This window comes from Acyrthosiphon pisum, chromosome A2 (assembly GCF_005508785.2).
Source record: "Acyrthosiphon pisum isolate AL4f chromosome A2, pea_aphid_22Mar2018_4r6ur, whole genome shotgun sequence".
Classification (NCBI taxonomy): Eukaryota; Metazoa; Arthropoda; class Insecta; order Hemiptera; family Aphididae; genus Acyrthosiphon; species Acyrthosiphon pisum.
In genome coordinates, this window is record NC_042495.1 from 3757788 (window position 1) to 3781861 (window position 24074).

At 27.7% G+C, this 24074-nt stretch overlaps 1 protein-coding gene and 1 long non-coding RNA gene across 3 annotated transcripts; one reads left to right on the forward strand and one right to left on the reverse strand.

Annotated features, from left to right (window-relative positions):
- The first annotated feature begins 3491 nt into the window (after positions 1–3491).
- LOC103308790 lies at positions 3492–7495 on the forward strand. Of its 2 annotated transcripts, none has more exons than XR_001679139.2 (6): positions 3492–4560; positions 4647–4926; positions 4995–5135; positions 5208–5388; positions 6092–7306; positions 7362–7495. It is a non-coding gene; the product is annotated as an uncharacterized LOC103308790 (long non-coding RNA). The 2 variants fall into 2 exon arrangements; XR_510531.3 differs by having other exon boundaries at positions 3493–4556.
- On the reverse strand, positions 6337–21282 carry LOC100167803 (anoctamin-1). The gene is made up of 19 exons (XM_008182832.3): positions 21106–21282; positions 20977–21030; positions 20700–20898; positions 18451–18591; positions 17639–17896; positions 17246–17409; positions 17003–17171; positions 10963–11195; positions 10729–10886; positions 10434–10663; positions 10196–10363; positions 8889–9092; positions 8726–8823; positions 8493–8665; positions 8225–8430; positions 7987–8165; positions 7809–7914; positions 7618–7753; positions 6337–7299 (listed from the first exon to the last, which is right to left on the reverse strand). The coding sequence occupies exons 4-19, from the start codon at positions 18589–18591 to the stop codon at positions 7244–7246; spliced, it is 2679 nt and encodes an 892-aa protein (XP_008181054.1). The 5' UTR covers positions 20700–20898; positions 20977–21030; positions 21106–21282; the 3' UTR covers positions 6337–7243.
- Positions 21283–24074: the final 2792 nt, after the last annotated feature.

Below are 24074 nucleotides of genomic sequence, written 5' to 3' on the forward strand. Positions count from 1 at the left end.
AAAACAATATTATAGCTTTTGGGTTTACTACAGATGTATCGAACCGATTTCAACAATGATATATCGATACACCGTACACTCAAAGGCGTTTTTATACATCTACCGCTTGTTGTAGGCCTATGAAAAATTTCCGCCCTTAAATACGATAAAATAAAATTTAATTAGGTAGGTATGCAAAACAACTTTTATTTATATTTTAAATACAAAAATATAACAGAAAAAACTGTTTGAAAAAAAAAATAAGGAATAACAAAATGTTGGCATACAAAATACAATCTACATTTCTTACATAATAAATTACTTATTTACTTATTAGACAATCGACTTAAGTCGACTTTTGGTTCTTACAAATGTGTCAACTAAATCTTCGCAATTCAATTAACTTGACATTTAATTCTCCATCTATAAAATCGATGCTAATTTATTTGTCATCAGTTTGGGTAGACCGTAAAATAAATAAATATTATTTAATAATATTTTACGTTGTTTAGGCATGAAAACGATCTCTCGGTATAGAATAATATTGGACACTGGTATACTTACACTCACGAAAATTCTCAATGCTGTGTCAATATTTGGAAATATTTCAATATGTAAAGATTTTTCTATCAAATACTGGCACAGTGTGATTGGAGTTAAATTATCTATGTTTATATCGATATCACTGTTTAGTAAATAAGATAGCAAGTGTATGCATTCTGACAAAAAAGTAATATTCAAATTATTCGGGTACATTTTTTGCAATTTCTCAGCGAACTCAATTGTTTTCCAAGAATTTAAACATGTAATTTTTAGTAGTACTTATTACTTGTTGGCTGCTGTGGCTATATATATTATATTTTAAAATAACAGAAAAAGAAATAAGTCTATCGCTGAGTCAATGCTGCCCGTGTATATCAATGGTTTATGAGGCATCAATAAAGACCTATAAAGATATGGGTATCTCAAACTATTATAGCTATTTCTTTCCAACAACAAAGGTCACGCGGTGTTATTAAAAAACCTCAAATTATTGAGAACCGCTCACAGTAAATTTAAAACAAGTCCATATCGCCATATTATTTACCACCAGTCAAAATTAGGAACTGAGAGTCCAGTGTTGTCTCAGACTATTTATGTGCCCCCTAAAACAAGCGTCTGTCACTCTGTCCGCAGGGTATGCAAGCGCATACGCTGCATACCCCGTGTGCACGCCTATGTTGCAAAGAATATCCCTGAATAGTGCACAATGCATTACCTTTGCCGACTTGTCATGATCAATGAACGTAGAAGCGTGACAAAAAATAGTATGTGTGGCTCGTGCAGGAAGGAAATTTCAGTCTTTAGTGAAATGCGGCCCACGACTGCGACTCGCTACATATACGTCGCCCGCACCTGAAATTGCTCACTTCCAGCCCTTGCCACACAATATACTATTGTAATATATACCTACAAGTAATACCTGAAGTACCTTCGATGACGCTATATACCTACTATTATTTTTATTATTTTTTTTTTTTATTAATTAGGTAACCTGCGGAATTTTAGGCCGTTGAGTGATTTTTACTGTGGGGGAGGGTAGGTACTGTAAGTTTTAAACACGTGTGTTTTTTGGATTTGGCAGATTTTTTAGCGGTCACCTGTAAGTATCTGCCATGCCCGGGTGGCGGATGGTGGCATTTTTCTCCGGACACCATGACTTGGCCAAAGAAAAATGCGGTCCGCGGCCGGCATCGAACCAGCGACGGTGTGCGACGTGTGTCGCAACCGACGCCTTAATCCGCTCGGCCACTCCGTCCACCATTATTATTATTATGACGTATAAACAGTAAACACTATGTCGCATATAACATTGATATTATACTGTGTTGGCTAGTATTGTTTATTATTGACGACGATTGTGCCTATACACTGTTTAATTGAATAGAATTAGTTTATTTATATTGTAATATTTTGACAATAAATTGTTTCCAATAAGAATTTAACTTTTTTTAGTGTTTAAATTAAAGTAATGTTTAAAATTAATTAATTATTTTTCCTCGACTTAAAATAGCTGCCAACACAGTAGGTACTTACCGTGCTAAGTTTCACGCGTGAAGTGATATTCAGTCAACCAATTAAGATGTGGCTGCAGGTCGTATATAGATTGCATTAATTAAAATTAATTATACAATTATAGGTAGGTGCACTTAGGATAGATTTAATAAGCCAGATTTATTCAAAAATAGTTTTTAGATAAATAATTTATCAGTGAAAGGTCCATCAACCATGGGCTCGTTAAATTATTTTTAAAATATATAAGAGACTTTTTTTTTAGTGGAGACGAAGATCACACTTTTCTTATTTGTATGAATATTTGATTTTTTAAATTTTTATTTGTAACATTTTTAATAAAACTATAGTAAAATGAGTGACGGTCGATCACGTTTAAGTGGCTATAAGTATAAAAAAATCACGGAAGAAAAAAAAATCAATTAAATAACTTAGTGCAAAAAATCCCAAAATTAGATTCTATTTTTAAACCAACCACTTTTTTAAATGAAGTTGAAAATTATGAATCTACACAGAAAACGCTCGCTAGTTGTTCAAACTCGGGTACTAGTACTACGGACATCACTTATATTCAAAACGTCATATCTTCAGAAAGTTGTTCAAATAATACTACTGAAAAAGATAATGTACCAATAGTCGATTTAATCAGCGAGGATCCCATACTAATACATTTGACAAATATGACTTTTTGACTAATTTAATACTACTTTTACCAGAAGAAATAACTCAAAAAGCTAATAAGCTTCAAGAATTTTATAGCGATGATTTAGAAAAATCATTCGCTTGTGAATGTGTTCATTTTCGAGCATATCTTCAAAGTATTAATACAAATATTGATGGAGTTATCGAACTATCAATACACTTACGCGGTAATAATTTAGATACAGTTTTTCCTAACATAGATATTGATCTACGTATGCTTATATGTATGGCAATAACTAATTGTTCAACCGAGAGGTCTTTTTCTACGTTAAAACGTGTAAAAAATTATTTGAGAGCAAGTATGGAAGGAGATAAACTAAATTCATTAAGTTTATTGGCAATTGAAACTGATATGAAGACTTTTAAATTAGTTATATTCTGATAGGTACCTATTTCCTTAAATTTGTGTACCTATATTTCCAACGTTTTCCTCCCACCACCCATTAGAAAGTAATTAGTTACTTTATTCAAGCAAAAACATACTTATAGTTATACACTGTGGAGTTGTGTTTGTGAATAAAATTATTTTGTCAATGAGTAATTTAAGAAAACTTTATTTTTTAATTTTATAATAAAAAACAATAGTAGGTACCTATTTAAAATCATTATAAATTACACTATCATGGTTTTAATATTTGTCGTATTCATATTATATATTTTAAAATTTAGAAATATATGACTAAAGCAGTAATGGATTGTAAATTATTGTTATACTTGCAGCAGTTATTTGTACTTACTAAAATATAAGAAATTGTTACTAAGTAATAGAAAAATAAATCTTAATATAATATGAGATGTAACTATAACTGTAGCCATATGCCCGTATAAAACAATTAAAAAATTTTGTTTTTCATGTCTATGGACTTAAAACGGTGTGGCCGCGTATTACATTCTCAAGTTATTGGACAAAGCGAACATTTTTTTATCGACATGAATTGAGAAAAAAACTAAAATAATCGAAAATTTCATATGCATATGAATACCACAATACCTCGACATGAATCTAAATATTTTGAAAACGTTATGGTTTTAAATTCTAATGAATACACTCAGTGAAAATTGCATGTATATCCACAGTAGTTTATTTTAGAGTAGGTAAAACGAAAAACGAAAACCGAACTTGGGTACTTAAAAATTCACGTTTTCTTAAATTTTTTTTTCTTTTTCCCAGCGCTTTTGTAGAGTAACTAGGTACTGTTCATTTCGACATCTCCTATGCACCTACTAGATTCACTTACCGGAAAATATGAAAAGCGGAGCATTGGTTTCATTGGAATACTTATCGTGTACACCGACACAAATAATAAAAATGTATTAAGCAGAACGTACATTTTGCCAATAGTGTCAATATAGGTCGATTCACTCTAATTTTTAAACTGACGATGCTAAATGTGATCTGCTGATCGTAAATTTGCTATACAAGACGGACACAATAAAATGTCCGTTTTACGTGTTAAATCGTGGAGCTGCATCGTTCACGAAATTTCAAAAATGTAATGCCCGCCATTCTGTCTTATCGCTATGTACCACTGAATAGTAGTGATAATTGTTATCAAATAAATAACAACATAATATTATTATTTTTTTCGTATGCCGACTTTAAATTTGAATCGCTCACGAATCTCGATTATATGAAATTTGAACAAAAATACAGACTACAGAACAGTCGTAAAGAGTTTTATTCATACATTTTAGTACAAAACCCATAGACATATTAATAAATATTTATTAATATGTCTATGACAAAACCACCATGGACAAGTGTATTCTTTTCAGTAAAACATTCAATGTATCGCCTCGCCACATCACGTCAATCTTCATTTGTAAGTATTATTTTCTAGTTGTATTGATTATAATATGTGTTTATAATATTATGGAGTCAGTCTAATTTGCTAATTTGTTCACAAACATAGATTTCCAAAAAATCAACGAAATAGAAGGGAATAATGGCTAAAAATGTTCGAATTAAATGATCATCCCAATTTCTACCTGGCATAGAATCTGCGGTGATAATTTCACAATAATTAGTGGTTGCAAACAACGCTCAGTAAATTAGTAAACATGGTCAGAGGGCCGTCTCAAAACATAATCCAAACCACTTGTCCGGGATAGAGAAGTAAAATAAATGTTAGTGATTCACGGCAACATTTGTAGGTCCTACTGTGAGCGCGACTAGTAAATCTCATCTAAGAGGTAAAATCGTTTAACATAATTCATAAAACAGGTAGGTATTTATATATTTTTACAATTTGCATTTTCAGAAAATTTTGTTTCTCCAACGACGAGTTAGAAGAGAATGCACAGACGAATAAAGGATCTGGAGTCCATACAGTTGATGATTTTAATTCATCCGGAAAAGCCTCAGATACCCAATAATGTCTAATTCACACACACTTATGCAAGTATATCACTCAAGTATCCAATTTTAAATGTTTGCCAAAACCAAAAGTTACTTAATAGTCTATCGTTTTTAGCTCATACAATGGATTATACTTATTATGGTTATCAAAACTAAAATATATGATGTGCCACATACAAGGAGCTAGGTAGTGGAGCCAATGTATTGACAATTTTTCAGGCGTTGACTCTCTCGAAGATAATTCTACCGACTCAGGTGAAGCCATACCTTATTGGAGCGAATTATGAAACTGAAAGGTGAGAATATTGTTGATAGGTTTTTATTCCACATCTATTTTACTGTGCTATTAGCTAACATACCCACCTGTTCACGCGGACACATTGTATAATATCTAATTGTGTCCGTGGTCAAAATAAATTAATATATAAACAATTATATGTATGTTACAATCTTAAAATGTCCATGACTTGTTTTAAAAATAAAATACAAATATAACAAGTGCTTGCCAACGTAAGTTCTTTAAACAATATTCTTGCCTTTAAGTTTGATTATAACATTATGTCATATCACTCTGATATATTAAGACTAACGGTACAAAACTGGATCTACTGTACACACATTTGCGTGTTGCTTGTTGTGCAATTAAAGAAGACAAAATGGTGTACTGACATATTTTTAACAAAGTTTTGATTTTTAGGTAATAAAAAAGTTCTTTACCGTGTGAAAGAGTTTGGAAATGTAATACGGGCATCCTTTTATAGTTTCTATAATATCTGTTCACAATTATAATATATACGTAGCCACCATTTTTCATAAGCATTTACGGATCACATTTCGACAAAATTCATAAACAATTTGCAAACTATTTTGTAGTAAAAAATGTATTAAATGTTCAATTGTATATTTAGTTTATGCTTATAGTAAGAATTGATAATAATTGATGATCATAGTTATGTTATTTATGAAATTGAATTAAATATGTGATTTATTGGCTTACAGGTCGTCAAGCTCGTTCCCATTCACAAACTTGTTTGAAAAAAGAGTATGCAATGACCAAAAAGCTTTAGTGGCTGTTATTAAAATTCTTCAACTATCAACAATGGACATGATTTATGAAGACTTTTAAATTAGTTATATGTATGGCTACACATATAATAACATTATATTTGTGTATGGATAAATACATTAGATAGATAAGCGTTCAACCATTTTATTAAAAACCATAAAAAAAAAAAATAGGCACATTTCTAATATAATTAAGCATTAAATTTTTATTTTATAAACAAGTACGATGAGAAATATAACTAGTGCAGGAGCATAAAAAATAGTTTCAAAAGAATTGTTAAAACTTAATAATATATAAGCAGCAGAGAATTTTTAAAAATTGTGTATACGTCAATAATTAAATAAAAAACTTACAATAATGTAAATTAAAAAAATCAATAAAAAAATTGGAAAGCACATAATTTTAACAATAATTTGTTATTGTGTATAGTTATTTACCGTATAATAAATTATGGTTGTTTCTAATAATGTATATCCTTGTTGTATTGAGGTAATTTTTAGTTTTTAACTATCAATAACACTAAAAGAGTATAAAAAAATATCCCTGAAATTCCTTATATAGGTACATAAAAAACATTTATAATAAAAATAACAAATATACTTATCTATTTTTAATGAGGATCTTTGGTCATTATAATTAGCAACATTTTTATATATTAAATATAATATAAATTAAAAAAGGTAAATAATCATTTAAACATAAACCATAAGCATGTTTGTGGCTTTGTGCGTAAAAAATTGAAGTAGACGTGTTGTGTTAAATATTAAGAAGCAAAATGCTTCATAATTAGTATTAAAAACTATGAACACAAGATAATGACTTAGATCAGCGATGCCCAAACCAAATCAAATATTATTATGTTGAAATAAAATATATAAAAATACCAATATTTCCAAGGTACTTAAATTTTCTTCTTTTATTATAAATATATAAATTTTCTTTAATAGCAGATGGAATAAAAAAGGTTGGGCCTCACTGACTTAGATCAATAAAATTAATGTATTAATATACAGAAAGTGCGGCTGAACAAAACAAAATTTTTAACAATAAATAATAAGTCCTTAAGACCTTTATAAGTATTGGTCTTATAAGCTTTGTGGTGAATTGACGCCGTGCAACATACCATCCATGTGTTCAACTTCTGAAAGGTAAATAGAAGACAGATAATTATATTTTCAGTTAGATTAATGGTTTTTGTTGTAGTTTTGAAGAGAACACACAAACACAGTCGAATAAGAAAACACAACCAACATAACAGTGTTCAAATGTTATATTGTTTAAAAATAAAAATAATCATAAATATTATAATATTATAAAAATAAATAATGTAACATACAGTCTAGTATGAAATAACAAAAAATTAGAACTATATTAATAAATAATAGATAATATAAATTTATTAGTGTATTTGATGTGTGCTGTGTATTCCTTCGTTGTTACAAAACTTTTTCTTTTATGCCTGCTGCTTTTTTCGCTTCATTTTTAATGATCATTTGAGTTGTAAGGTAAGACTCTCGTTTAATCCTGTCGCTGAGGGCATTTGGAACATCTGGTATCAACCATTGCACGGCTACTTTCACTAATGATACAATATTCTGTAAAACTAATGGATTAGCACACAAAAAAATTATATTAATACATTTTTATTACTTGAAAAATAACAATGAATGTTAGGCGTGCAACGAGCACTTCATAATAAAATGTGGGTCTTTCATACTTTTGTGGCGACCATGGTGGATTTCTATAGTCTTTATAGCTACAAAAACAATATAGATGTTATGTTGCATACTGAAAAAGTTATTAGAAAAAAAATAACCAATATATTTACCGGCAATAAGTAACATTAGTATATGAGGATGACAACGGAGCGATACCACTTTCAAAGTCTTTGGTATCAAAGTAAGCTAAAGTATTGTTCAAGAAACCCTTGTCTGTGTTGTCTTCACTCACCAAACTTATGTACACCATACGAGGTATGTAATTGGAAGAAAACGCTATTATGAAAGCCTATAAATCATAATTTACATTTAATAAACAAAATTAATTTGATATGATATAATACAAACATTTGTGATAACTGCTAACTTTCCCAAAATATCCAATACCCGATACCACACACCAATATTAGGCACTCTATGAGGAATTGGTCGACGGAAATACTTCATAAACTTTTTTGCATCTAATCTCATTTCAAATACATTGTTTAACAATGCAAAGAATGGACCCAGTGGAAATGCAGTAACAAATAATGTTACAAAACCATATTGCATAACTAAAAATGTAAAAAAATCAATTAATTTTAAAATATAAATTAAATACCTTTCAAAATATTACCCATTTCTAAATATTCTGGGAAGAGTCCTCTAGGTCCCCAATCCAAAAGTTTGTAATCTTCAATCCAAGGTTTCTTAACAGCTGTAGCCAAATCTTCTTCTTCGGAAGATGATTTCAAATTATCTAAGCGGCCTGTGTTCTCAGTCAATGAATTGAACCAATTTAAACCCACACTATAATATAAACAGTTTTAGTTTTTGACTTTTACTAAAAACCAATACAATTTTACATACGGAATTATCATTTCAACAACAGTATTTAATGCTTGTTGCCCAACCATTATAATGAACAATTGGATGCTTAATTCCATGAGACATCCACCTGGACTACACTAAAATCATAATGCTCATTGAATACTATTGATTGAATATAATTAAATGATTATGTGCATCTTACTTCTTCTTGACGAAGATTGAATATACGCAAATATTTAGCAGGATAACCAACATTTTTTCCTTTCAAAAAAGCTATATAAATTATTGATGTATAATAATTTACAAATTGGAAGAGGTAAATTTTTATTGTCAACGATTCGTCAAATTCGGTTTGTGTGCGGAGTAGTTCCATTTCAGTCAGATAAATAGCAACTTTATCATAAACCTAAACATTATTATATTATATTAAAAATTTAATCAGTAGAATATAAAAATAATTAAAATTAGGCCAAGTTTTTTAATGTAATCAATAGTTAAACCAAAACAAATATTTATCAAACGCTGTATCTAAATTGTTCATAGATTTCAGATATTAATATCATTATTTGTAAATAATAGTTTGATTTTGGCATTAATTTAAAGTAGTTCCACTTAACACGTTGACTGCTAAGAACCACCGGCTGGCACAATATGTATTATTGGTACGCCAAACATATTTTCCAGTGTTATTCCAAATTTGTATATATTATTGTATTGGAAAAAACATTTAAAAATATGAAAAAAATTAAATTATATGTTTATTACACCAAAAACAATAAGTAATAAGTCTCGCTGTGCCACTGCACTTTTTATAGTGCACTATTGTAGCGCCATAGAAAAGTTAATAATATAAAACCATATTTATTTATGGTCGCCGGTGGTCATGATTTAGTAAGATAGTAATGATCAATTATGGGCACCAGAGGGTCACAAATGTATAAAGTTTGAGAATTCCAAATGACTGCAGGCGTTTACATGACAATCAATGTGTCAAAAGAGCTTATTACATTTTTCTATTAAATGAAAAAGTATTAACCTTTTTATTTCAATAAATATAATAACCGTAGCAACAAAATGAGAGCTTGCTATGCTTTATAGTAAATTAGGTAATTAAGTAAGTCGTTGTAATGGATGTGTTAAATTTAAATTTAAATTAAATTATAAATCATTGTACACTACAAAAAAAATATTCTAAGATGAGACAACTTTTATTTCATAGGATATTTTACTATATATTTTTATTGTTATTAGAAATTGATTTTTCTATTATTAATACAGTTAAACTAATATTTAAAATTGAAGAATATCATGGCATTAGTATAACTCCAAAAATATGATAACAGAAAAATAATTAAAAATTCATCATTATAAAACTAATACATTCATTGGTCTGCTTAGAATCTAAAATGAGTATTGAAATATTTATCTTTACATTTTTATTTTATGAATAATACTACTTCCGTTGCTTCTAGCAAGTTATTATATAAATTAAAAAATATAAATACTTACAAAATTTAATAATTGAATGCAAACCAAATTGATGATAGCTGCTGTAGTTGGAATAAATATATTACTATATGTACTCATCCAATCTGATTGATTTGTAAGACTAAGTGATGCTAAAACAGACATGCGATACAGCACAACTCCAAACACGGCAGCAATGGCAACCATAATCTAAAAAACAAAAAGGATTTAAAGGTTGATTAAATTAATACAATCATACAAAATTCTTAATGAAGCTTACTAATAGTAAAAGAACGGAAATGCTAAATAATGTTGCAGGAATTTTCTTCCAAAGAGGAACGGTTGGTTCGATATTCCCTGTGACTATGTTCACTTTGGTATGATTAGATCCAGCTAAACGTGCCAAGTATTGTGGCCTTGGATGTTCAGCTTCAAAAGTGAATCCTGTCAATCCCCAACGATGTGTAATGGTAGCTGAATATCGTTTCCACAATTCAAGAAATAGAGTAGCTTAAAAATGGAATATATTTTAGTTAGTAACATTTACACTATTGAAAAAATATATATTAACTAACCCCAAATAGACATCAGGAAGGCAAATATCACAGTCAGATCATTATCAAATAAATATGTTAATCTTGCGTAAAAACAAGTGTTTGAAAGTTCCCAATAATCACATGTACGGTCACACAATGGGCACATTATTGTGTCTTTGTCATTACAAATATCAGAACTAAACCAAAAATTGAATTTTATATTTAGTAAATCAAGTTCAATATACTACTATGATAAACTATATAAAAAATTACCTAAATCTGTTATTAGGAAAGGTGAAGATACCATAAAAAAATACAATTAAACCCAAAATAGCAGCTGGAATCAACAGATGTGTGTAGAATCCTAACCATGTGAAGTAAAATGCGTATTTCACACCTAGATACTCTTTAATCTGATCAATTGGCTGTTTACGAATCCATTTACTCATCATAGCCCATTCGACATACAGCTGATGGCGTAATGAATTTTCAGTAGTATGCTCTCCCTAAAAATGAAATTATATTTATTTATCTTTCACTTAATAAGAATATAATAAATATTAAAAAATGTCAATAAAAACCTACATAAAATGTATCACAGGGTTATATTTATCACCTTTACTATATACCTTAGGCCACTAATTATATTTTCTACCTTTATAATTATACTATTTATCTATATTATAACACGTATACTCTGAAATATTTATACTTTTATCTAAATTATTTATGTATCTAATTAATTATTTGTGTATTCTACCTTACTGTACTTATACCATATTTGTAATACTATGTAAAATTGCCGTTTCGGCGTTTAATAAACAATAATAATAATAATAATAATAATAATAATAATAATAATAATACCAATAATATACAAATATTGCATAAAATCAAGTCTACAAATGATATCAAATTTTGCAGGATCAACTCAATATTTTTAGTACTGTTATATCTAGACTAATTTCTCAATCTTGATAAATTTCAAGTACAGATCTCGCTCTCCTATTTTCTCTAATACTCTAAATTAATGTTCACTTATTCTTGGCCTACGTTGCATTTAAAGTAAGAACTCCAATTCTTTCACAATACTATACTTATATTGAGATTTCCTACATGTTAAAACCCTTCACGTTGGATACATTACTACTCCGACAATAATATATACTATATACCTAACCTGTAATATCAGAAATTCATAACATTTCTTTTTCTGAAAGCAGTTTTAATATAAACTTTGTTGGAATTCAACTACACTGTAGTTGAGTATCTACTAACTCTCCCGACCTCTGCCATACCTAAAGCTAGTGACCTAGAGTTCTTAGCTCTCTTCTTCCCAACAATATAGATGCTTTTGAACTTCTTTTAAATATAAGTTTTAGAGTTAATTTTAATACTACCCAAAGTCCCTATTATTTTCCATACTAATTCACCCGACTTCTTATGGACACAACTATCCACTACATCAGATGTTTCATGTCATTGATATTACATATTTATTTTAACATGTAAGTTATCTTTTTTTGCTTCCTATTTCATTCCTTACTTGATTTTTAATATATCCTAATTCACAGAATACAATTTAATATGTTGTACAATGTTGTGCTTATACAAGTGAATAAATAATTAAATAGTTTCAATTAGGTATTCTAAGACCATTTTGTTTTGATCCTTGGTAAAAATAATAGCCATAATAAATGTCTTATCTGTGATTAGAATATCTAAGATTTAGTCATTAGCTTGGATTACAATATTTAAAAATGTATTATGTTTATTGAAATATTGCAACAACTTAAAACATAAATTTTATCCTAACAGGCTGAAAACCTAAAGAAAACATTACAGAAACCTTTAAGAAGAAAATAATTTCATTTGAGATATTTAAATATTAAATTTTGCGTGAATATAAATATGATGACATTTTTGATATAAAGGTGTCAAATATTCCAATAGATTATATAGATTATAATAGAATATTATTATGATTTATTATATCAAATCTAAGTAATTTTTTTTGTAAAAGTAAAATATGTTTTATTATAAATGATAAAAGAATAATATACTATACAACAAAGTACTTATTATTTTTCATCATAAATACTTATTTAAAATAAATGTATTAAAATATAATACTAATAAATTATGAGACACGAATCTAGATAAAGTTTAGCAAAATAAAAAGTTTGGTTCAACTTTAAAAAGGTGGGTAGGTGGATGTCGCTCTGCTGTTACAAGTGGGTCACTGTATAATGGATAGTATTAAATTTGAATTCAATGATATAACATCACTGTATAAGAAAAACGATTCTGAGCGGAGACGGTTTGTCAGTCTAGGTATTAGACATACCTATTATAGATAAGTATACTTATCTATGATATTAAAAAAAATTGACCTATAATAGGTATTAATAATAAATTCCAAATTAATCATATCACAATATCCATCAGGTAACGTGTTATACATCAACAACAAACCGTGGTACTATCATAGATATATAATAGTATACTTTAGAAGTTTCAAGTACCCACAAATAATATTCCTTATACAATCATTACAATCACAACAAAATAACTAAAATAGTAATCCTGGGTTTTTAATATGTAATTTCTTCCAAATTTGTACTTAAAATGACTATAAAAATAAACTGTGTAAATGTATTTTTTAGATTTTTTGGTAACAGAATTAATTACTTACGTAGAATCTTGTTTTAAATTTTCAATCCTTAGATATAAAAATTAAACATTTTATAAATTTTTAACTACGAAATAATTATTAAATTTTAAATTTGATAAATTTTGTCAAAATTCGATCATTAAATGCTTATAAAAAAAATTGTGCATATGTATTTTGAATATATATCAACTGCTATTGTAACAATATATCAGAAACCTTGCATTAAATTTTAACGTTTTTTACCAAACAAATACAATTTTATTGATATTTATAGAAAATAAAACTAAAAAAATTGAAAACTGACAATGTCCGTAAACAGCTCAAAAAGAGTCAAATTATTTACAAATTTTATCGTATATATAAAATGCTAATATAAACATTCAGTGAAATTTTCAAGTTTCTACAGTCATTCGTTTTTTAATTACAACAAAAGAAGAAAATTGTTACGTAAGAAATCAAGTGAATATCAAATGTTGTAAAAATATGAATTTCAAACGCTCATAAAAATTTAATTTGAGTTTCTTATAGACATTTTTTTTTTTTTATAAAGGTAGATTATCCTATAAGGAATCTTGTATTACATTTTAAAATCTTAGTTCTAAAAAAAAAAAATTTTTAACGAAATATAAACTCAAAATAATTAGGTAATTTTCGTGATTTTTACATATTTAGTCAATTTTTGAACTTAAAATGCTAATAAAAAAAAACTGTGACTAAGGATTTTTAATATTTTTCAAGTGTCATTGTAACAATATAGTAGGAGCCTTGTATTAAATTTTCAAGTATTTTTACTCAACAAATAAAGTTTTATTGACTTTCATAGAAAAAAAAACTAATTAAATTGGAAACTGAAATTGTCTGTAAACAGCTCAAAACAAATCAAAATATTTTGAAAATTTATCATGCATAGAAAATGGAAATATTAACAACCAGTGAAAATTTCATGTATCTACAGTCATTCGATTTAAAGTTACACCAAAGACCAAAATCAATTTTTTGGAAAACAGATTTTGCGTAAAAATTCCCGTTTTTCTTAATTTTTCTTTTGTTTTTCACGGTGCTTTTGAAAACTATTGGAAAAATTTTAGTTTTGACCCCCCAAAGTACCAACTAGATTCACTTTCCTATCAGAAGAGGTACTGTTGAAGAAAATCCAAGCACTTTTACTGTCCTAAAAGGTGATGACAGACACAAACATTAAAAAAAAAATAAAAAAACACACATCATTGTAAAATCAATACATTCATCGTTCCACTCAGAATCTAAAATCAAGGTATTATACTTCATATATACAGTGCTCGAATTGGTAAAAAATAAGTAGAGGAGCTCAATCTAACAATTTAAAAACTGTGTTCCGAGGGCGCAATTATTCAACACAAACCATACAAAAAATAGTAGGGGTACGCAAAAAAAAAAAATAAAAATAGTAAGTGAGCTCCGTCCCCCTGCGCACCCCCCCCCCGCCCAATTCGAGCATTACATGCTCATTATTATACATTATATACATTTATCAACAGTGTAGCACTGTTGCATCAAATTTTATATAAAATGTAGGTCAAAGAATATTAAATGGAATAATTGTACCTATCAACAAGTATTAATAATAAATACGTTTTATTATCTAACTTTTATTATCTAAAGGCTAAAGACAATGGAATAATATATGATGTTTAGCCATTACTACTCAGACAATAATATATACTACATACCTAGCCTGTAATATCATAAATTAGTAAAAATTTTTTTTTTCTAAAAACAGTTTTAATATAAACTTTGTTGGGAATTCAACTACACTGTAGATGATTATTTACTAACTCTCCCAACCTCTGCCACACCTAAACAATCATTTTGTGTTTAGAGAAAAGTATGGTTTTAATGATATTGCATGTGGGTGCTATACTATGCAAGTAATATACATTTATAAAGAGTAGAACATAATTTATGTATCCCGCATATGTAGGCAGGCTCATTAAAATTTAACAAAAACATTTCTTTCTTCCTAAATATAAAAATAATTAAATATTTTTACAACTGAATAATCATAATTCATAAACAATTTACATACAAAGAAAATGATGCGCCCCATATTTACTAAATTGAGAAAAACTGTAATAAAAAGTAACAAAGTTATCAAGATAAAAAGGAATAATGTTTTAATAGTCCAGACAAATGATTAACTCAAGTTCTCTTATTTCAATTTAAATACATACCTAGATAGTAATAAACGGTTTTTACACGTCTTGTTGGAGAAAACAATATAGCAAATCTTAGTGTAGTATTATTAAAATTCATTTAAAGCAAAACTATTTTAGATTCTGAGTGGAACGATGAATGTATTGATTTTACAATGATGTGTTTTTATTTTTTTATTTTTTTTTGTGTGTGTACACAATAAGTAATCGAAATAATGGTTCAATTTTCAACTTCAGTATCTTGTTCGATGGGAAAGTGAATATCGTTGGTGCATTAGGGAGGTCAAAATTTAAAATTCCCAGTTATTTTCAAAAGCGCCAAGAAAAACCAAAGAAAAATTAAGGAAAAAAGGAATTTTTATGCAAAATCGATTTTTTAACAAAATTGACTGATTTTTGGTGTAACTTTAAAACAAATAACTGTATATTCATGAAATTTTCACTGGTTGTTTATATTTCCATTATCTATACATGATAAAATTTTTGATTTATTTTGAACTGTTTAGGGACATTTTCAGTTTCCAATTTTATTAGTTTTTTTTTCAATGAATGTCAATACAACTTTATTTGTTGACTAAAAATACTTGAAAATTTAATACAAGGTTCCTGATATATTGTTACAATAGCAGTTGAAAAATATTAAAAATACATAGGCACAATTTTTTTTTATAAGCATTTGGAGTTCAAATTTTGACAACATTTATCAAATTTAAAATTGAATAATTATTTTGTAGTTAAAATATATAAAATGATCAACTTTTATATCTAAGGATTGAAAATTTAAAACAAGATACCACAAAAGTACATATTCTGTTACCAAATAATCTAAAAAATACATAAGCACAGTTTCTTTTTATAGTAATTTTAAGTTCAAATTTGGACAAAATTACATATTAAAAAACCAAGAATAACTATTTTAGTTATTTTGTTGCGATTGTATAATATTATTTGTGGGTACTTGAAACTTCTAAAGTATACTATTATATATCTATGATAGTATCACAATTTGTTGTTGATGTATAACAAATTATAAGTACCTAATGGATATTGTGATATGATTAATTTGGAATTTATTATAGGTACCTATGATACCTAGGTCAATTTTTTTTTTAATACCATAGATATAAGTATATAATATGTCTTATACCTAGACTGACATACCGTCTCCGTTCAGAATTGTTTTTCTTATACAATGATACTATATCATTGAATTCAAATTTAATACCATCCATTATACAGTGACCCACTTATAACCTACTGTACAGCAGAGCGACATCCACTTACCGACCTTTTTTTTTTTTTTTAATTTCATGAACTAAATAAAGAAAAAAAGTTATAATAATGTTCTACTTAATAAAAAATGGCCAAGGTGTTTTGTTAATTTACCCAAATAAATTATGATAAAACATTTAAACTTTAAATTGAGTTTCTATAATATTATACTTACATCATGTAAAGGATAAGCAGCTCTATAAACACCTCCATCTAAAAGACACTGAATTCCGACACAATTGACATCTGATTGATCCTTTCCCCAGCTAACTCTGTTTAAAATGAAATCTATAACTAATGTCCGAACTTCAGCAGAAAAGAATTCTGGATCATCTTCATTAAATCTAATATAGAAAATAGAAAGTATACATGTTATAAAATATAAATGTGGTTGCAATAATGATATCTAAAGACTAACAAATAACTTTTTTCTCGTGAATATTCTGCTGTCAGAATGTACTTAGCTGGTACAAATGGTCCAGGATCAATAGTGATAAAAACTCGTATAATGCGACCAACAACTTTTTTTATCTTCTCTATTAGATCAAAACCTTTTTCGGGAATATGTTCAGTCATTGGATACTAAAATATAAAATTCTACAACTCAAATTTAAAATGACTACAGTTCATAATGCAACACAAAGTTTATTTAATATATTTATTTTACTTAAAATTTCACGATTACACATTTAGCAAAGATTAGTTCTACACAATTCTTCATTGTTTCAAGCGTAATCTATTTTTTTTTATAAAATATATATTATTTGCAAACTTTAGTTATTTTTCAAAAATACTAAAAGACAAAATTTACCTCTTTCATGGGCATTCGCAGTTTTAATATTTCACAATATCTACGTAACACTGGTATAGGTGCATGCACTTTGACAAATGTCAACCCACCAACAACATCTTCTTCAAGTAGTAATCCTTGTTCTTTAATTCTTTCCTCAAAAGCAGATCTACGGTTCCAACCATCTATGTCCACTGGTGCTTTGGCTTTGGATGATGAAACAAGCACAAAATCCACAGATATATCACCTGGCGTCGAATCAAATGTTATGCTTTCCGGCTAAACATTAAAAATCTATTAAGATATATTCAATATAATCTATTAAATTAAGAGGATTCAGTGCATTGTTTGTTCTTTCTCTCTGATTCACACACAACATAGTACATTTGTGTACAGCAGAACCAATTTTGTGTTGTTAGCTTAAATATTAGAATGAATTGATCTATTATAAAACTTAAATTAAAGAACATTATTTGTATTTGTATGTTCAAGGTTGGCTTATTTTTTTACAATATTTAAATTTGTCTGCGATACATAAGAATTTTGAAATTGTAATAATTTATACACTCATAACTCGCATACAATTTGGAATATTGTAAAAAAGCCAACGTACAAGTACATAATATAATGATTTTAACAAGTTTGATGAAAAGTTTAGGTTGGTGTAAGTTTGGTCAATTTACTTTAAAATTAAAACTAACAACAAAAAATTTGTTCTGTTGGATGTAAAATTGATTTTAATATGTAGGTCAGTCAGAAAAAATAAATAGTGTGAAAAACATAGGTACTCTTAGGAATTAAATCAAATAATATTTCTTATACAATATTAATACCCTTATGTGACGAGCAGCTTCCGGAGAATTTATTATCAGATCTTGAGAACTAAGATATAAAGACATGCGAGATAATTCCAGGTCGTCTTTGTACATCCTGGTAGTCTCCATTGAGGCAGTCTCAGCCTCAGAGTCACTCATCTATAACAATAATTAAAATTATGAAATATAAATCAATTAAAAATGTATATATTTGAAATAAGTTTCGAATTAGATATTATTTTAAATTCTGATAATCTATATTTTGTTCAACAACAATAATTCTGTTTAGAAAAGAACATATATTTCAATCTTCAAAATATTAAGGGTGATTTAAGGTAAAAGTATAAATGCCCAATACTTTTGTAAATAATCGGTAAAAATAACAAAAAACAAATTTTTGCAAAATAAATTATTTTTTTCTATATTGAATTAATAATGTAATAATTATAAGAAATTTAAATTGTCATCAAATATTTATATTAATATTAGCATTTTCTTAATATGTTGGCTCTTTTTGACCTATTAGGTATTTTACATTTTTAGGCACCCCTTTCACCACATTCTCAAAACATAATATACTCCCCTGATTTCTATTTTAAAATGTACATAACGTTTGTACTATCAAATTTAAGAATTTAACCAACTCAACTTGTATTAGCCTCTTTGTAACTACCGTTTGGCGTGTATATTGATATATATATAATAAATGATTGCAATATATTTGTATGACGTAAAAGCATATTAATAAAGTAGTTAAATTAACGAAATCGGAAAATTATGAGACATCATTAGAGATTATATTTACTACATAAACCTTATAATTTATGCAAAACACTATAGGGATAGTAAGATTATAAATATACCTATTTTTAAATATTAGGAAGATTTCACAGTGATTCTTTTAAATTTTTGAATCAGTAATGTAATTTAAAAGATGTATTTCATATAGGTACTCATATCTATTTACAACACAACTTAGTTTAGTTAGACAATCTAAATACCATTTTAACAAATAATGATTTTTTTATGTTAACATCATTTAAGGATCAAGTAATAAGTATTAATTAGGGAAAGTAGGTTATTTATGGTTAAAATATCAATAGATAAAAGACGCCATACCAAAAAAAGGGTACACTTAGAAATGTATAAATTACATAATTAGGAAAGTTTAAGTGTTACTTAAGTTATGATTTAAAAGTATTAATTTCATACTTTTATATACTTACTTTGTTTATTTAAAATCTGAAAGTGATGAAAAAAATTAATTATCGTACAATTATATGGTTTTGTCTGAACATGTTGACAATGTACGTTTAATAGCTTTTTGTGGTCCTCATTCCAGTGCAATAGTTCATGAATAATATAATAATAACATCTTATAAATAGAAATTTCTCTCATATTATGGTTATGATTATAAACAGTGTATAAATTAATATTTTACAAAATCTATTGAATAACACTAATTAATGATCAATCATTTTTGAACTACTCAAGTTAATAATAAACAATTTAGTATATTTTTATAAATATGAATATGCGATAGAATATTTTTAAAAAAGTTCAATAATTTTGAAATTATACATATATGTGATTTTGATGGATGGTATGTAATTTTATGAATATGTAAATAAATAGGTAATAATGTAATATTATTATTCATAATAAGCACACTAAATTGATCAATGGCTATTTATATTTGCTATGATTATAAAGCAATGATTAAAGCTGTGAATTTAATGTATTAAAAAACTTTAAAAATTCATTAATATTTCAACAAAATTCTATTTTGATGCACTGTTAAATTTAAATAAGAATCATCATTTAAAAACATAAAAATCTCAAGTGTAACATATTATTAATTAAATATGATGTGCATACAATATTCATAAGATTAAAATGAAAAAAATATATAAAAAGGGGGGAAAAGTTTTAACTGACAGATATTATTAAAAATGTCAACCAGTCCCAAAAATTTCAAAAATGTAAAAAAAATGCAAGATATGAGTTTCAAAATTGATTTCATTTGTACCTAATTCAAACTTTGAATTAAGAAAGCTGTTTGTAAGATGTAATTCAACTAAAAATAATTCATTTTTCCTACAAATGCACATTCTCTAGGTATTCTCTATGGTGTATGTTAATTTAGTATTATAAAAGTAAAAATGTATAACTTAAATGTAACAAACAGATGGCCAAATTAAGAAGTAATGCCGTTTTTTATTTTAATACACAAAATTAAGCAAACAATTTACTAATGAGTACTCACATATTGGATATCCAAAGGTGAATCATTGACTAGAATAGAATGTATTGTAATCAAAACATTCTAGCTCATTGGATATTTTTGAGGGTCAGTAAAAATCCCCTCCAGCGTGCAAATAAAATGACTATAACACAAGCATAATGCATATAGCACACACACATGCACTAAGAAAATTAATCAAGGACAGCAAGATAAGTACATACTGCAATAATTAAATACCAATTATAAAACAACTTAAAACACAAATATTAAGTTCGAAAGTCAAAAAGTCGATACATACTATTGAAAATGTGTTTTGGAAGATTAACAGAATCTAACGGATTGCACAAATTATCTGAAACATAAAAATTGAAATTAATTAGTTTTACATGAGGTTATCTGTTTGAGTATGCGAGTTACTGTGACATACATACAAAACGAAGTTTAAAACAATGAACATATAATATAAGTTAAAACAAACAAAAAATCGATTAAAAATATGGTAACTATTATTTTTTCTTCAATATTAACAATAATAACAATCTAATATACTATAATATGTCTATATCCGAAAACTAAACGAAATAAGAATCGAACTTGTTGAAACTGAGTGCTTTTAATTTTATTTAACTGATAGTGGATAGTGATAACTGATAAGCTTATCAAATTTTGTTTTGTTGGAAGATTTGAACTTGTAATTTGATACAGAGTACAGCCCCGTTCACACGATCAAATAATTTGTCAAATATTTGATGTATGTCAAACTTCAAATATTTTAGAAATGGTTCTAAAAAAACCTAACTACAAGGTACAACAATAACTATTACCATCTATTACTTATTATGAATTGAGTTCAGAGTTGTAGATTCGTCAGGGTTTTAAGCACTAATTTGTATTTAGTTCAGTGGTTTCAAGTCAATATTTACAATAGATATTACAATAGACATTAGATATATCGCTGTTCAAGTCTTCAGATTGTCAGATTTAGGTATATTTAGGTATAATCATAAATCATTGATTATAATAGATACTATAATATGATCCAAGGTTCAAATGTTCAATAGTTCAATTTTCAAACATTGTATCACAATTTGTATTTTACATAATATTATTATGATATTGCTTTTATTCAATATCTATATATTATACATAAAAATAAATGTTTGTGTGTGTGTGTACTTTATGAATTCCTAAACCATTTATCCGATTGCTATGAAATTTGGTACATGGATAGATTAGGCCTCCGGGAAGGTGGCCAAACAGAGATTTTGAGATTTACGAATTACGATGGAAATGTTTGTTTGTAAATAGTTGCTATTGGTTTTAATAATAATAATAATTATTAACGCGTATCGCCTGTTGGCGCAGTGACATTTCTATGTATTTTATTACAGAATGTCTAAAGTTCGAACTACGGTTTTGGTGGACCAATTTCCTGCAGTTTTTTTCTTATTTATCTGTACATAGGAATGTTTGGTTTTTTTTTTATTCATCAGATTTTAGATTAGGATTTTGCATGAATTGATTGTATTAATCTGCCGTAGGTTTAATTACCTAAGTAAAAACTAGTCGTTGGTATAACTTTGATACTTCAGAGTTAAATTATACAGTCACGTACAAACCACACGGGGTCCGCGATCTACCTCAGGCACATTGCCTACCTGATAATATACTGCTGTGAATCTCACGGAAACGCCGGTCAAGATGGCTATACATTAAAATATAATATTATTTACACTTAAAAAGACATTGCTTCCACAGTATGTTACACCCAAAAGGAGTTGAACAATCAGACAATTTTTTCGTGGCTATGCCAGGTAATTAAGCTAGTATATTATAATAGTTAATTGAACAGAAATTTCAAATTATTATAAAAAAAAAAATAGGAATTTTATTTTTTTACACAAAAAGTACGATGTTTTCGAATAATACAATCAATACAATACCTGCAATAGCATAGGTTATGGTTTTTTTTTAGTTATTTCACTATGTCGTCGGTGAAATTCTTCTGCGGATATCTAGTCATCGTTGTACAGATCTTCCAGTTTTCGAATCTTTTTCCATTTTACCGGATCTCTGTCATATGCCATCGCGTTATCTTCATCGTAAAATACGATATATTCCGGTTGCTCCTTATTTGGCGGCATCTTGTAAGTCGTAAGAACTTATCAAAAATTAAGATATACGGCAAATATATTTATTTTAAATATAATATATTTTCTGTTTGGACACCGTCATAGAAAAATTGTAACGAAAAGATTACGCATTCGTTGAAGACGCCGGCATGGACCGATAACCGCCAACCAGTTGCATATTATAAACATACATGTATACATTGATAGAGAACCCAATGAAAATGCTGTTCAACGATTGGCTCTAATTCCAATGTGATGACGACTTCGCTATCAATTATTAATTTGTTGTCAGTTATCAGATTCTGGATTTTGAATGTTTTTAAGACGTTTTAACTTATAACTTTGAAAATGATATTTTCAAAAATATATTATATAAATGAAATCGTTAGGTTTTTCAGAGAAATCGGGAATACCGTTAACATCGGGTCAAACTTGACACGTACGGATGATATCAATAATTGGGGAGTTGAATTTTACTCATTGGAACTAGGTATCGCTCCAGTATTCTGAATGGCCATCGTATTGTTTGATCGTAAGGTCTTTTACTCAAATATTATTACAAGTACCTATTAAAACGAATTATTATTTTTATTTAATAAAAAATGATTATCCAAAAATGCGAATTGCCCATCTACAATATTGATATAACAATAAAACTTAATATTACTGCAATTAAAAAAAGACCCATTTATTAAGGTATATTCTGTTCCATCTAACAGTGAACCGCTTTCACGCACGCTGAGTGAGCCACCGAACAATTCCTGATCCCCCGTGCGATGGCTATGCGTTCTGAGATTGGCAGACAGTCATCGCCGGCCGTCCGTGTTAAAACTTTCACTGATGTCCGGATTGTGGTGAGAATGCGCGGAAAAAACGTGTTTTGGTCAGCCGAGTGTTTCACTCTTAGACGGTATAGAGTATTATAGTATAAGCAATATATTAGGTACATATTTTGTTTAAATGTTTTCAAACCACTTGAATGAATATAATTTTTAGATTTTATAATAATTTTTCGATTTCTCACAACATGTCAACTCATAGATATAATGGATCAATTTGGTTTTATTAAAATGAGATTAGTGCTAAATAGATGTTAGATAGTTGATATAAATATAATCTATTACTTACCTGATATTTAAACCAGCTAAATGGTGTGTGTAAATAAAAGTAAGTTAATAAAAATAAAATTTTAGGTCAATGTGGCATTTTTTTAATTGCAGTAATATTAAGTTTTATTGTAATAAAAATAAAATGTTAGGTCAAT

Excerpts from the sequence above, each read along its gene's own strand:
- LOC100167803 (XM_008182832.3), bottom strand. The coding sequence starts at position 18,591 with ATGAGTGACTCTGAGGCTGAGACTGCCTCAATGGAGACTACCAGGATG. Across the intron at positions 17,410-17,638 it reads TGCGAATGCCCATGAAAGAG|TATCCAATGACTGAACATAT; the intron begins GTAAATTTTGTC and ends TTTATATTTTAG. Across the intron at positions 7,915-7,986 it reads ACTAATGTTACTTATTGCCG|CTATAAAGACTATAGAAATC; the intron begins GTAAATATATTG and ends TTGTTTTTGTAG.